General features: G+C 42.1%; 1 protein-coding gene across 3 annotated transcripts in view; it reads left to right on the top strand.

The window, feature by feature from the left end:
• Positions 1-16428, top strand: part of LOC139264567 (serine/threonine-protein phosphatase 6 regulatory ankyrin repeat subunit A) — a 235379-nt gene extending 218951 nt beyond the window's left edge. For 2 of the 3 annotated variants that reach the window (XM_070881239.1, XM_070881238.1), the window contains exons 26-28: positions 305-387; positions 11676-11767; positions 12605-16428. In XM_070881239.1, the coding sequence (XP_070737340.1) occupies positions 305-387; positions 11676-11767; positions 12605-12891 (462 nt within the window). In that variant the 3' untranslated portion in view covers positions 12892-16428. Of the gene's footprint in view, positions 1-304; positions 388-11675; positions 11768-12604 lie in introns of those variants that run through there. The other variant, XM_070881240.1, reaches the window with a different exon arrangement.
• The last annotated feature ends 268 nt before the right edge of the window (positions 16429-16696 follow it).

Below are 16696 nucleotides of genomic sequence, written 5' to 3'. Positions count from 1 at the left end.
ATATTATAATTTGAGGAAAATACTGATGATTGCCCAGCTTGAATTGTACCAATTATGTAACATTGCTAATTGTGGAAGAACCTGGCCAGGAGCACGATATTTCAGGTTTGTATGATGGTGAACTTGCTGCAAATAGAGAGAAATAGATCCTAAAAACTGCTTATGGTTGCCCAACATCTTCACTGAAAACACCCAATCATTCTAACAGAGTCCAAGAGAAGTTTATATATGTCACAATTTCTTTTGTTTTTGCATGCAAGATTTACCATTTTTTTTTAAATCAAAATTTTCTCTTGCATTTTAGGGCCATGAAACTAGTGCCTTGTTAATACTGGAGAAGATTACTGACAGGAGCCTCATAAATTCAACGAATACTTCATTGCAAACGTAAGCGCCTTTGATTTTTGTTTAGGAAAACCATCAAATGTTTTACTTCTGTAAACGCAGATTTCAAGCTAGAAATTCTGTCCGTTTATTTAAAGCATTTTACCCTAATTTAACATATTCAAAATCCATTAACACTCATTTGAAGAAACATAATTCTAGAGTTAAGCAAGTGGTAGCGGTCAGATTGCAGTTATTTTTGGTGTTTTGTGGAATGAATAAATTGGCTTGCAGGTTGAGGGAAAATAAACTTCTATCACTGAGCTGTCTATCAGAATTGCTGATTCTCGAGTGGCTTGGATACAACTTCTTTAGCTGAATGTCAACAGAACTGGAGAGTGGGCAAACAAATAGTTTATCTTCAGCACTGTAGACCAAATCTGTTGAGATGGACCATACACCTAAACCTCTACTTTACAATAGTTGCAAATGTTACATTTGCAAACATTAAGCTTTTTAGTTTAGTTATATATCTGATCTCTGCTGGGCAAACAAATAGGAAAGATGGATAGAAAAGCTACGAAAAGAATAGAAATCCCCAGGAAAACTAATTATCACTATAGATTTCTTCAATATTTTGTAAATTCTGTATTTGCCCATTGATGGAAAATTGTAGCTCTGGTTGGCAGTATGCCGAGGAAAAGAGGATGACTGGAGCATCACCACAAGCCTTCCTAGTACTTAAGCCAGGCGACCTTGTTTAACCCAGTTATAGTTGCTTCTTACCATTCTTTATCAATCCCAAAAAGTGGATGGTAATGGTGAAATAACTATAAATAAATTTTAACTTGTACATTTTTTTTTACTTGGCTAGTATCTGAATTGTATATCCTTGTACAGCTTGATTGCACATAATCTATTTTCTTTTAAATTAAGATGTAAAGCTTTATAAAAACATGCTTTCAAAATGCAACAGCTTTCTTGCACATTCCCTCCTTAAAATAGTTCATTCTTAAACCTAGTTACGAGTCAATTTCCCATACATATAAGGGAAGGAGCAGGGCTGATGGAAGAACATGATTGGCCTTTATTCCACGAGGATTTGAGTACAAGAGTAAAGACATCTTATTGCAATTATATCATCATCATAGGCAGTTCCTCGAAATCGAGGAAGACTTGCTTCCACTCTGAAAGTGAGTTCTCAGGTGACTGTACAGTCCAATACAGGAATTACAGTCTCTCATAGGTGGGACAGACAGTCGTCGAAAGAAAGGGTGGGTGGAGAGTCTGGTTTGCTGCACGCCCCTTCCGCTGCCTGCGCTTGATTTCTGCATGCTCTCGGTGACGAGATTCGAGGTGCTCCTCCTCCACTTAGGGCGGTCTTTGGACAGGGATTCCCAGGTGTTGGTGGGGATGTTGCACTTTATCAAGGAAATTTGAGAGTATCCTTGAAACGTTTCCTTTGCCCACTTGGGGCTCGCATGCCATGTAGGAGTTCTGAGTATAGCACTTGCTTTGAGAGTCTTGTGTCGGGCATGCGGGCAATGTGGCCCACCCAACAGAACTAGTCGAGTGTGGTCAGTGCTTCGATGCTGGGGATGTTGGCCTGATCGAGAACACTGACATTGGTGCATCCATCCTCCCAGGGGATTTGCAGGATCTTGCAGAGACATTGTTGATGGTATTTCTCCAGCGATTTGAGATGTCTGCTGTATATGGTCCATGTCTCTCAGCCACACAGTAGGGCGGATATCACTACAGCCCTGTAGACCAGAAACTTGGTGCCAGATTTGAGGGCCTGATCCTCAAACACACTATTCCTCAGGCGACCGAAGGCTGCACTGGCGCACTGGAGGCGGTGTTGGACCTTGTCGTTGATGTCTGCCCTTGCTGATAGTAGGCTCCCAAGGTATGGAAAGTGGATTTTGATAACCGGGGCGTAGTGTTCTGTAGCGGGGTCACAGTGCAGATTCCATCCTCTACGGGGTACAATGAACATGATCTTCACAGCGCAACAACTGCAAGAGAGGGAACAGCCTTCTTTGACCTCACAAAGGCCTTTGACAGTATTAACCGTGAGGGACTATGGAGCATCCTCCTCCGTTTCGGCTGCCCTCAAAGTTTGTCACCATCCTCTGCCTGCTCCACGACAACATGCCATGACGTGATCCTGACCAACGGATGCACTGCAGACCCAATCCACGTCTGGACCGGGGTCAAGCAGGGCTGTTGTCATCATGTCAACCTGCTTCTCTACCTTCCTCGCTGCAGTGCTCCATCTCATGATCAACAAGCTCCTCGCTGGAGGGGAACTAAACTATAGAACCAGTGAGAATCTGTTAAACCTTCGTCGCCTCCAGGCTAGATCCAAGACCGTCCCATCCTCTGTTGTCGAACTACAGTACGCAGACGCCGCTTGCGTCTGCGCACATTCAGAGGCTGAACTCCAAGCCATCGTCAACATCTTCACCGGGGCGAACGAAAGCATGGGACTTGCACTGCAATTATATAGGACCCTGGTGAGACCGCACCTCTGGAGTATTGTGTACAGTTTTGCTCTTGCCTAAGGAAGAATATACTTGCTATAGAAGGAGTGCAATGAAAATTCACCAAACTAATTCCTGGGAAATGGGGGGGGGGCGCGGGGCGGCGGCGGGGGATTGTCCTAAAAGGGGAGATTGAGTAGACTAAGCCTATATTCTCTATAGTTTAGGAGAGGTGATCTCATTGAAACATGCAAAATTCCTACAGGACTAGACAGGGTAGGTACAGGGAGGATGTTTCCTCTGGCTCGAGAGTCTAGAACCAGGGGTCACAGTCTCAGAATAAGAGATTGGCCATTTAGGACTGAGATGAGGAGAAACTTCTTCACTCAAAGGGTGGTGAATCTTTGCGATTCTATACCCCAGAGGCTGTGCAGGCTCAGTCTTTGAGTATATTCAAGACACAGATTGATAGATTTTTGAATATTATGGGAATCAAGGGATATGGGGACAGTGCAGGAAAATGGAGTTGAGTTAGGAGATCAGCCATGATCTTGAATGGCGGAGCAGGCTCGAGGGGCCAAATGACCTCCTCCTCCTAATTCTTATGTTCTTATGATTCTGGAGACTAGAAGGGGAGCATGACATGTGCTTGGAGGCTATGGGGTGGGGATAAAGGGGGGGAGGTCAAGTATTGTTACAAGTTGGGCGAGAGGTGGAAGATGGGGTTTGAGGGTGGGGAGAGAAGAGAAGGAATGTAATATAGGATTAGAGGCTGAGGTGAAATTATTATATGGGGCACAGTGGGGTGGGGGTGACACAAGCCAGGGCTGTAGCTAATAAGCTGGGAGAGTGAGGAGCACCAGTCATGGAAAGAGGTTTTCTAACTTTATTTTCTGTAACATGTCGCGCAGTCTGTTTGTTCCATACAGTTTAAAAAAAATCTTTTTGAAGCACAGACATACAATTTTTATAATCTATAATTTCATGTATTAAATATTTTGATTATATTAAATATAATATATAACAATTTATAAACTATATAAAAATTATATTTCGGATGAGATGTAAAACCGAGGCCCCATCTGCTGTCTCAGGTGGACGTAAAAGATCCCATGGCACTATTCGCAGAGCAGGGGAGTTCTCTAATTGTTCTGGCTAATATTTATCCCTCAACCAAGAACACTTTATTAAAAAAAAACAGATGATCTGTCATTTATCTCATTGTTTGTGGGACCTCGCTGTGTGCAAACTGGCTGCCGCGTTTCCCCATTACAACAGTGACTACATTGGCTGTGAAACGCTTGAGGTTATGAAAGGTGTTATATAAATGCAAGACCTTTCCTCATAGTGGGGTCCGTTGTAGATGGTGGCTGAGGTGGCTGCAGGATGATCATGCACAGTGGGCATAGGGTTGGGAGAACAAGACCTGGTGCAACAGACCAGGAATGGGCTGGGGATTAGCTGAAAATGAACCCAAAATCGGTTAGACACACAAGTAAAAGCTGCTGGGCCGAGGTTTGGAACTGGCTGACTCTGGGGACTGGTTGTGTGGAGTCATGGAGTGGAACATTGCAACCTGAGAACAAGCTTGGCAGGCAGTAGCACCTTTTACACATTAAAAAACCCAAAATAAAACCCTAGAGACTTGCGAGCAAGAGGAACCAGCAGGCCCTGAAGAAGGAAGAAGGGTTCACTGTGGTGAACAGGAGTGGCAGGACAGATGATGACTTAAAATGCCTGAAGGGCAGCTCCAAGAAACCTTGACCAGTTTATTTTTATAAAGAGAGAAATTTAAATGTAAAATGCAGTTCTTGTCTCCTATATTAGCTTTTTCCAACACGGCTAATGCCCTGGAGACTCAGTTAAGCTGCCTCACAGTGACATCCCATGGCCAGAGCCTGCAACTGCGTAAAGACTTTGCTACCTTTTTTAACCATATACTCTTGCATGACAGCTGGCAAAAATAATTCTATGACAGGCAGCCATGACACCTTGAACATTGAAAATACCCATCACTGTGTCGCCTACAGGTGCAATACTTGCAAAAGATTTTTCCGTCGGACCAAGATTAGTAGGAGTTTTCAATGAAATGCACTGAATTTAATATATAACCAATTGTGTTACACATTAAGTTTGAGAATATGGGGGTCGGGGAGAGCTGGGGGGGGGGGGTGGTGGGGGTGGAGGGGGAGGGGAGCGGTGCTACCGGCTCCCACAAAATTGCCCAGGAGTTTGCGGCGCCAATGACATAACCGCCATGTGCAGCGACAACTTAGCGTTGCACGCCGACCCCTTTCTGCCCCACGGCGGATATTGCCCCCCGAGGCTGGCGCGGGTCATGAAGCGGGCCAACATCCGCTCACGGCAGTAGTTAAAGGGGACATCTTGGTGCTTTTGCCAACTCGACAGTCATCCCGAATTCTTGCCCACTTGAGTGGTCCAGGCCGTCATCGTGCAGCCCAGCACTCCGTTTTGGGTGCTGGTCTGCAGCCCCGGTATCACGCTGCCCTGGTGGCCGAGTGGAGGCCATCAGATGCCATGCAGAGTGCGCAGCGGCCCTCCCCTTTAAGCAAAGGGGAGGTTGAAACGTGTCAGCGCTACGCAGAGCGTCCACGTAGCGCTGCTGATCGCACCCTATTATGGCCGCTGGACCCATCCCAAGAGGAAGTGGAGCTTGCAAAATTGCACTCCACTTCCTCTAAGGGGCAGTAAGGCCAATACCGGGGTGGGACCTCTGTGCCGGGCACAGGAAGTGCCGCCCCGAGCAGGTTACCGCCTCAAATCAGGGTGCAGGGCAATTTCTCTCCCATGGTCTTTCTCTCGTGCTCTCAGCTGTCACTTGTTATTGCTTCTCTCTCTGGCACCTCTTCTGCTTCTGTCTCACACTCATGCTCTTCTCTGCTCTCTCCCTATCTCTTTTTGCTTCTCTCTCTGCCTTTTTCTTGGTGTGGTGGGGAAATAAGCAGCCAATGGCTGCAGATGGGAAGTGGGGTGGGTTTACAGGAAAAATATAGCCCTTAGTGGCTCGCTTCCAACCTCCTTCCCCTTCACCTTGCCTCTAGCCCATCCCCTTTCCAGCATCTCATCACTTCTATGACTACCTGCTCCTCTTCACCTTCAAGCTACCTACTCAACCCTCATCTCCCCTTCTACCCACCTCACCTTTAAAACTCCCTCATCATACCCAAGCTACTCGGTCCCCCAAGGTCAGGCAGTAAGAAGCCACAGTCTCCTCAACATTAACCTCGCTTTTATTACATTTAGTTTTTTTTAAATTAAAGGAGAATACATTTTATGAAGTTTATAGAATACCAGACAGCTCCTCAGTTTAAAATAAAATAACTAATATAAATTTCACCAGTAAACCTTTTGAAATTTGTCCTAGCTAACAATTTTTGAAAAACAACTGAGCAAAAACTGCTGGAAGCTAAAGAAAATACTCAGTCAGCACAGCTGACTGAACGGTATGGATTCATCCTGAGAAATTAGGTACAATACACGTGCAGACTGCACAATCCAAATGCAGCTCACAGCCTCATGACTCTGGGCAAAAGTATTAAGTTCAAGCCCAGGGAGCACACCATCCTGACTTGGAAGTATATCCCCATTCCTTCATCGTCGCTGTAATTGATGTAATAAACACTGTTTCAGAATAAGAGGAGGCTTTCATTTGTCTGAAATAACCATGTTAATTCACAAGCATAAGTATGAATCCGTTACAGATCTTTAATATTGGGAAACTGCTCCTGAAGGGTATCTGCAGTGGTGCTATATTGTAAATTAGCCTGCTTTCTATATTGCTACAACTTCCTCCCAAGATTTTTCCTGCTGCTGTCCCTGTTGATATAAACCAAATTTGAGTGTCTTTCCTAATTAGATTCTTTTATATTTCTGAATATATTATCATACTCTAGTTATGGGATATTCGTGCTGGAAAATAGAATGCTTTCCATTTAGGTACCTAGTTTCTACATGCAGTAAGCTAGGTTAGTCATGGCATATGCATATACACAAAAGTTCCCATCATTCTACCCCAGCTTTAGGGCAATCCCAACCTTGTACCAGAGTGTGTGTTCCCTGGCCCCCGCCCGCCTCTGCACTTTTTTTTAATACCAAGCATCCTTGTAACTTTGGAGATGGCCAATTTTGTGTATATTGTGGGAGATTTTATGCTGTGAACTTGTATCTGCCAAGAAGTCAATTCATTCTTAGGTTATTTTACAAAGAATAGCTAGTGCCAGTAGACAGCAGAGTATCAGTATGGGAAGCCATTGTTTTCGGTCCCTGCCACAAACTCCGTTCCCTAGCCACTGACTCCATCCCCCTCCTGAACATCTGTCTGAGGCTGTTCGCAACCTTGATGTCATATTTTACCCGGAAATGAACTTCCCACCATACATCCGTGGCATAACTAAGACAGCCTATTTCCACTCCATAACATTGCCCATCTCCGTCCAGGCCTCAGTTCATCCACTGCTGAAACCCTCATCCATGCCTTTGTTATCTCTAGACTTAATTATTCCAATGCATTCCTGACTGGCCTCCCATGTTCTACCCTACGTAAACTTGAGATCATCCAAAACTCAATTGCCCGTGTCCTAACTCACACCAAGTCCAGTTCCCCCCTCACCCTTGTGCTCGCTAACCTTCATTGGCTCCCAGTTAAGTAACGCTCAATTTCAAAATTCTCATCCTTGCTTTCAAATCCCTCAGTGGCCTCGCTCCTCCCTAACTCTCTAATCTCCTCCAACCCCACAACCCCTTGAGATATCTGTGTTCCTCTAATTCTGCCCCCTTGAGCATTCCTGATTATAATCACTCAACCATTGGTGGCCGTGCCTTCTGTTGCCTAGACCCTAAGCTCTGGAATTCCCTGCCTAAGCCTCTCTGCCTCTCTTTCCTCCTTTAAGATGCTCCTTAAACTAGGTTGGCAGGGGGATGGGAACCTGAAAATAGATTCAGTAGGGAGGGGAGTAAAGCTGGAATTAGAAAGCAAAAATAAAGAAAGTGAGTTTGAAGGAGAGGAAACAAGCAGGAAAAAAGGGTAAAAAAAACAAACGTAAAGGCTCTTTGTCGAAATGTAGCATTCGTAACAAAATAGATGAGTTGACGCACAAATAGATACAAATCATTATGATTTGATAGCCATTACAGAGACGTGGTTGCAAGGTGACCAGGACTGGGAACTAAATATTCAGGGGTACTTAACAATCCGGAAGGACAGACAGACACAGGAAAAGGAGGTGGGATAGCTCTGTTGATCAAGGATGGAATCACTGCAATAGTGAGAAATGATAGTGGCTCAAATGATCAGGATGTTGAAACAGTTTGGGTGGAGATAAGGAATAATAAGAGGAAAAGTCACTGGTGGGCGTAGTCTATAGGCCCCCTAACAATAGCAACTCTGTTGGTCGGAGTATAAACCAGGAAATCGTGGGGGCTTGTAAAAAGGGGAACAGCAATAATCATGGGTGATTTTAACCTCCATATTGATTGGACAAATCAAATTGGTCAGGGTAGCTTTGAGGAAGCATTCATAAGTGCATAAGAGACGGGTTCCTTGAACAGTATGTAACAGAACCAACCAGGAGGCAGGCTAGCAGGCTATCTTAGATCTGCTCCTGTGTAATGAGACAGGATTAATAAACAATCTCCTGGTAAAGGATCCCCTTGGAATGAGCTATCATAGCATGGTTGAATTTCAAATTCAGATGGAGGGTGAGAAAGTTGGATCTCAAACCAGCATAATAAGCTTAAATAAAGGAGACTATAAAGGTATGAGGGCAGAATTGGCTAAAGTGGACTGGGAAAATAGATTAAAGTATAGGACGGTTGATGAACAGTGCCGTACATTTAAGGGGATATTTCACAACTCTCAAGAAAAATATATTTCAGTGAGGAGGAAAGGGTGTAAAAGAAAAGATAGCCATCCGTGGCTAACTAAAGAAATAAAGGACGGTATCCAATTAAAAACAAGTGCATACAAACTGGCCAAAACTAGTGGAAGGTCAGAAGATTGGAACGCTTTTAAAAGACAGCAAAGAACGACTAAAGAAATGATTACGAAACGGAAGATAGACTATGAAAGTAAACTAGCACAAAATATAAAAACAGATAGCAAGAGTTTCTATAGGTCTATAAAAAGTAAAAGAGTGGCTAAAGTAAATGTTGGTCCCTTAGAGGATGAGACCGGGGAATTAGTAATGGGAAACATGGAGATGGCAGAAACTCTGAACAAATATTTTGTATAAGTCTTTACGGTACAGGACACTAACGATACCCAACAGTGGATTGTCAAGGGGCTATAGGGTTGGAGGAACTTGACACAATCACGAAGGATGTGGTAATCAGTAAGATAATGGGATTAAAGGCGGATAAATTCCCTGGACCTGATGGCTTGCATCCTAGCGTCTTAAGAGAAGTAGCGACAGGGATAGTGGATGCATTGGTTGTAATTTACCAATATTCCGTGGATTCTGGGGAAGTCCCAGCAGATTGGAAACTGCAAATGTAACGCCCCTATTTAAAAAAAGGAAGCAGACAAAAAGCAGGAAACTATAGACCAGTTAGCCTAACATCTATGGTTGGGAAAATGCTGGAGTATATTATTAAAGAAGCAGTAGCAAGACATTTGGAAAAACATAATTCAGTCAGGTCGAGTCAGCATGGATTTATGAAAGGGAAGTCATGTTTAACAAATTTGCTGGAATTCTTTGAGGATGTAACCAACAAGGTGGATAAAGGGGAACCAGTGGATGTGGTGTATTTGGACTTCCAGAAGGCATTTGACAAGGTGCTACATAAAAGGTTATCGCACAAGATTAAAGTTCACTGAGTTGGGGGTAATATATTAGTTCGCCAACCCTCTATCCATGTAAACAAAAAACAGAGAGTCGGGATAAATGGTTAATTCTCGGGTTGGTAATCAGTAACTAGTGGGGTGCCGCAGGGATCAGTGCTGGGACCCCAACTATTTACAATCTACATTAATGACTTGGAAGAAGGGACCGAATGTAATGTTGTCAAGTTTGCTGACGCTACAAAGATGGGAGGAAAAGCAATGTGTGAGGAGGACACAAAAAATCTGCAAAAGGACATACAGGCTAAGTGAGTGGGCAAAAATTTGGCAGGTGGAGTATAATGTAGGAAAGTGTGAGGTTATGCACTTTGGCAGAAAAAAAATCAAAGAGCAAGTTATTATTTAACGTGCTGCAATACAGCGGACCTGGGGGTACTTGTACATGAAACACAAAAGTTTAGTATGCAGGTACAGCAAGTGATCAGGAAGGCCAATGGAATCCTGGCCTTTATTCCAAAGGGGATGGAGTGTAAAAGCAGGGAAGTCTTGCTACCGTTGTACAGGATATTGGTGAGGCCACACCTAGAATACTACGTGCAGTTTTGGTTCTTATATTTAAGAAAGGATATACTTGCTTTGGAGGCAGTTCAGAGAAAGTTTACTGGTTGAATCCGGAGATAAGGAGGATGACTTATGAGGAAAAGTTGAGTAGGTTGAGGCTCTACTCATTGGAATTCAGAAGAATGAGAGGTGAACTTATCTAAATGTATAAGATTGAGGGGGCTTGTCAAGGTGGATTCAAAGCGGATATTTCCACTTATAGGGGAGCCTAGAACTGGAGGGCATAATCTTAGAATAAGGGGCTGCCCATTTAAAACTGAGATGAGGAGGAATTTCTTCTCTGAGGGTTGTAAATCTGTGGAATTCACTGCCTGAGTGCTGTGGAAGCTGGGACATTGAATGGATTTAACTCAGAGATGGACAGTTTTTCTTAACTGATAAGGGAATAAGGGGTTATGGGGAGCGGGCAGGGAAGTGAACCCGAGTCCATGATCGGATCAGCCATGATCGTATTAAATGGCGAAACAGGCTCGAGGGGCCATATGGCCTACTCCTGCTCCTATTTCTTTTGGTAAAACCTACCTCTTTGACCAAGCTTTGTCAGCTGCGCTAATTTCTCTTTATGTGGCTTGGTGTCAAATCTGAGCATGCTCGAGGTGCCATTTGGCCTACTCCTGCTCCTATTTCTTAAGTTCTTATTAAAGGCGCTATATAAATACAAGTTGTTGACAGCAACTAGTACTAGTACTGACTGACAATTCCTCCCTTGTGCGAGAATATTTCAGCACACACAAAATAACCAGACCTGATCTCTCTCCAGCAAATGTTTACATTTTCACCTTTGTGAATGCTTTGCTTATGGCACGCCATTTGTAAGTTTGTCAAACTGAAGTGAGGGATTGCTATCTTTCAGCTGCTGAAATCTCTCATTGATGCCTATTATCATCTACAGAACACAATTCAAATGCTCCCCTAGCTGTCCTTTCACCTCCATAAATTTCAGCTCATTAAAAACTCTGCTGCCTACATCCTATCCTATGCTAAAACCTGCTTGCCCATCTCCTTGTTGATCTATATTGGTTCCAGGTTTCCCCAATGCCTCTAATTTAAAATTCTCATTCTTGTATTTGAATCCCTTTATGGCCTAGCTCTTCCTTATCTCTGTAACCTCCTCCAGCCCTTGCCTCTTTTGCATTACCCCGTCCTTTCGTCCTACTTTTCACCGCCATGCCTTGCACTGTGTAGACCCCACATTGTTGCATTGCCTCCCTAAATCCCTTTACTTCTCCATCTTCCTCTCCTCCTCAAGACCTTCCTTAAAACCTGCCTCTTTGACCATGCTTTTGGTCACCCCTTCTAATATCTCCTCCTTTGGCTTGGCATCCATGGTTACATCTGTGAAGTGCCATGGGACATTTTTCTACATTAAAGGTGCCATATAAATATCAGTTGTTGTAGTGATGGCTCTAGATATTTTTTAACTTGTATGTTTTCTGTTCCCACAGACCACTGCATGTTGCTGCACGCAATGGACTAACTGTAGTTGTGCAAGAGCTTCTGAGCAAAGGGGCCAGTGTACTTGCTGTAGACGAGAATGGTAAGTTTGTATTTGTTTGTAATTCATCTAACCATTGCACTGTTCTTGTGTTCCTTCAGTACTACACTGAAGTGTTAGCCTAGATTATGTGCTCAATTCTCTTGGGTCGGACTTGAAGTCACAACCTCTTGACTAAGACGAGAGTGCTACCACTGAGCCAAGGATGACTTTAGTCTGTCGTGTTCTTCCACCAAAGATCTTATCTGGTCATTGCTGCCCTAGTACTTGTTCAGGAATTTTCTTGAACCTGGTGGATGACACTGGACCTACAACTGTGTCTACTACTAAAGGCAGCCTAAACTGGTATTAAATTTGGCAAAGAGCTTTTAATTGATGAGAGTACCAGCAACAGAACTGCAATGATATTTGGGTATCGCTCCAAGGAAAATACCTTGTTCTTGAGGTTGTTTCCTCCATATCCTAAAGCAGGGCATCAATCAACAAACCTTGCAGGATTTTTGGAAGCAAGGTACCTGGACTATCTTATCTACATGTTGCAATGGTTCACCTTACTGCTGCAGCTGTCCAGTAATGATACTGTACCTCTCATCCAAAAACGACATTTATTTTTTCCCTTTTTTCCATCCTGTTGATTGTGTGCAAATTGTTAGGGTTATCCTTGTCAATGGCCTTGTTTTTAACATTTTCATCCAAGTTCTATATTGCAGTTGTATTTACATTAAACTTTAATGAATTATAATGAAATGTCATGTAATTTGCATATACTAACTTTTTAAATTAAAATGTTCAGAACTCATTAATAATTGGATTGAATTACTGTTGGTAAAGGGGTAGAGTAACCTTTTGTAATGTTACTTTTAAAACTTTCTGTTTTAGGTTACACGCCTGCATTGGCCTGTGCTCCAAATAAAGATGTGGCAGACTGCTTAGCCCTCATTCTGGCCACCATGATGCCTGTTTCATCCAGCAGCACTTTACCCGCTCTCAGTTTTAATGCCATTAATCACTACAGTAATCCTTCAAAGACTGTGTCCTTCGACTCTCTACCAATAATGAGAAGTGATCATAGCTCTTTCTGCAGTTTGAACAGTATAGGCAGGGAAGATGGTTATCCTTATGCTGAAGATGATGAACTAAATGATTCTGATTCAGAGACCTACTGAATACACTGACTTGAATTTTCATGATGGAAGCCCTTGCAGCATGCCCATAGGTGGATGGGCTTTTTAAAAATGAGCGCCTTCTAACCTTCCTCAGCCAAACGGAGCAATTACATTATAGGTTTAAAGTTGAATTTATCAAAAAAGAAGACACAGAAGAATGCAGGTCTATGGAACAAGAAAGCAAGCAGCTCAAAGCTTGTAAGCAATGTAGGAAACTATGGGCAATGTCGATGGATGCCAATGTTATGTTATTTTAATGCTCTTTATTTCCAGTGCCAGGATCCATTTCAACAGTGTACACTGGTTAATGGTTTGAATGAGAAGATTTTACAACGCTGGGTGGAATAGCACTACCTAAAATTAATGGGGACGGGCAATCAAATATTCCTGAGTCTTAGGCATTACTGAATCTAATGAAGAAAATGGTGTAAAAAGATTGGTATATATCGCATCACTCACTTGCACGATGATTTGCCAAAGGGACCAAACAAAGTGATTTTAAAAAAGATCTTGTGTAAAAATGAAACAAAAAGATTTAGAGAGCTGTAATTGAAGATCTCTCAAGCTGCAACTTTTAAAACTTTGCTTTAACAGTATTAAAGTGAAACTGTTCAGAGATTTTGATGTACATTTGTTGATCAATTCTAGGTCTTACTAGTTTTGCATGTCTATAGTCAAGGCATTGTGGTAGGGTGGGGAGAGAAAGGGAAAAGAAAACTGGAACCTATTTTTGAGCCAACACAAATGCCCTTTTCCTACTTTTCTAGTTTGACTTGAGACCAACGGTGCAGTCAGGGTGATGGATAATTAAATGTATAGATCTACCAAGTTGTTGTGGCGGACTACCCATTCTTTTTGCAGTTTTTCAAACCTTAATTTTACCAGTGTATTTTATGATACAATTGGTATTTTAAAATACAGATTTGTAGATGTGGAGGCCAACTATACCACGAGATATAGGAGTCTCGGAAAGGAAGCTTGCCTGGACTTTGCAGTGTAGTGAACTTTAGTTTTAAATTGACATTTTAAGCCACATTTGTACAACTGTGTTTGGTTCCAATTTATCAGTGCCTTCACTGTTGTCTGTTTTAACGTTCTTCTGGCTGTACATTCAGGGAGGGAGTTCCAGAGACCTTTTTCCCCTGTTGAGCTGTTTCTTTTCAGCACCCCATTTGACAGTTAATATTTGCAGGCTGTTGGTGATTTGCTTCTGCAATGGTTTTGAACCACTTCTGCAGGGGGTTTGGGAAGAACTCATACAGAATGTCATAACAGGCATATGTTTTCAGTTGAAGCAGGCAGTATTTTCATTCTGTTTGCGCTGCTGAAGCATGATAGTACTGCATTTGATTCTCTAAGGTCAGACAGAAAAGGCTGTGCATAAAGGATATTTATCTGTTAGCTGCCCATATTGATGGATACCAATTGTTTTTTTTTTTAAAGACGCTACTTGGTCCAAATAGTTTTGTTAAAATAGTGCTCCTGAAATGTATTGTATTTAGTTCATTTCATTCCAAACAGCAGGCCTGGAGAGCACAATTAATGACTGGATTTGATTCAGTTTAATCCTTTTAAATCACTACATTCTTGAAGGTTTATTGTTGCATTTCATTCAGCGGTTCCTTTTTTTAGTTGTATAATGTCAACTACTGTATGACTTTTACCTATTTTGCCACTTTTTTAGTTGGTGTGACTTTTCAGCAGTCTTGGGTAAAAGCCCTAAAAAAAAAACTTCCATCAAACCATGGTATTTTAATAACTGGAATCCTGTAAAGTACAAACTGATTTCTTAAAATGTCGAAGTGTGAAACAGGACAAAATCTGTTTTAATGTACTTCTGATTTGTTTTATTTCCTTGAAGAGGTTAAGATTATAGCATGTATATAGAAATTGTGACTGCTTGGTTACCTACCTGCATTCTTTAAATACATTGCTGAGATTATTGTATATTTTATGGATAATAAAACACAAATGTGAGTTGTATGTAATTAAGTATGTTGTATGGTGTGTATTTTATAACAGTATTTTGAAAATGCATTGAAATTAATTCTCAATGCTTTGATATGTATACTGACATCACCCTTGACTCAATGTCTCTTGCTACACTGCTCAATTGCTCTTTTGACATTTCCGTGGATGACCCAGAACTTTCTTCAGCTCAACATTGGCAAGACCAGAACTATCCTGTTCTGGTCCCAACAGCAACTCCCCATGTATTTAACCCAATTCCAATCCCTTTTCGGCTGCTTTCTCAGACTTAGCCTTGCATTGTGTAGTTCGACTGCCCTTTTTGACCTTAAGCTGAGGTTCAAACTTCAAATGAAGTCGATCACTAAGACTGTTTATTTTCACCTCCAGAATATAAGAACATAAGAAATGAGAACAGGAGTAGGCCATACGGCCCCTCGAGCCTACTCCGCCATTCAATAAAATCATGGCTGATCTGATCATGGACTCAGCTCCACTTCCCTGCCCGCTCCCCATAACCCCTTATCCCCTGTAAACTGTAAGAAGCTCTCTGAGGCAGCGAATTCCACAGATTTACAACCTTCTGAGAGAAGAAATTTCTCCTCTCATCACCTTTAACCATGCCTTCCTTATCTTCAAGCTTTACATCTCTAGCACTTTCCAGGTTCAGTCTACACAAAATCCAATTTATTCACAACTCTGCTGCATATATATGTTTACCTTCTCCGATATCTCCAGAGACCTTGCCTCCATTAGTTTTAAGCACTTTCATTTCAAAATCGTCATCTTTTACAAATCATTGCATTGCCTTATTCCACTTAACTCTACAACTTCCTATGGCCCCACATCCTGGCTGTCACCACAATCTTCTGATTCTGGTCTGCTGTGCACAGGCCCTCCCACAGCTCCAGCATTGTAACTAGATGTTCAACCATCATGCCTCTGTACTCTGGCATTCTTTTTGAAAACATTCTGCTTACTCCAATATGTAACATCTTTCTCCACCTTGAAACAACCTCTTCCAACTTCAAAAGCTTTTTAAATCCTACTTCTCCAACTTTTTGGTAACCTCTACTAACTCTTCTTCCAAAGACTGGTGTCCTGATTTCCTGCCTTTTTATAAGCACCTTGAGACATTTAGTTGCATTTAAAGCATTCTAAATACAAAGTAAAGAACTTGCAGTTATGGCACCTTTCAGCACACAGCTAAGTCCAACAAACAGATAAATGACCAGTTAATGTGTGTGTTATGGTGTTGGTTGAGGGATAAATGTTGGTCAGGATAACGGGAGAACTTTCTTTCTCCTCTTCAGATAGTGCCATGGGATCTTTTATGTCTACTGGAGAGGGCAGATTGAGCTTCTGTTTAACTTCTCCTCGATAAAAACAGCATCTCCGACAGTGTAGTGCTTCCTCAGTACTACACTGAAGCGTCAGCCTAGATTATGTGCTCAAATCTTTGAAATGGGCCTTGAACCCAAGGCCTTTTGACTCTGCTATCACTGAACCAAATTATTTGTTGAATTTTGTATATTCTACTCAAATGCTGGTCATTTCATTATAAACACTGTTTTTATATATAAACTGTCTTTATAAAAGAAAAATAGAATTTTTTTAAAATGTGATTTAATGTCCTGAATCACTAGACAGTCTGTTTCAATAACGTTGTGGGTTCTCCCTGTAGAAGGGAAAACATATAAAACAGCTTTTCTAATACACTCCTTGTTTTAGTGTGTTTTCTATGCCTTGGCACTCAACTATATCAGCATGTCTTGCACCTTTGTTACTCTGCTAAAAATTATATTTCACTTCAATTGTGATTTGTCTGCTAATCAAT

Source organism: Pristiophorus japonicus, chromosome 5 (assembly GCF_044704955.1).
Source record: "Pristiophorus japonicus isolate sPriJap1 chromosome 5, sPriJap1.hap1, whole genome shotgun sequence".
Taxonomy (NCBI): Eukaryota; Metazoa; Chordata; class Chondrichthyes; family Pristiophoridae; genus Pristiophorus; species Pristiophorus japonicus.
The sequence above is the reverse complement of the archived record's forward strand: the minus strand, read 5'-3'. Positions and strand labels throughout refer to the sequence as shown.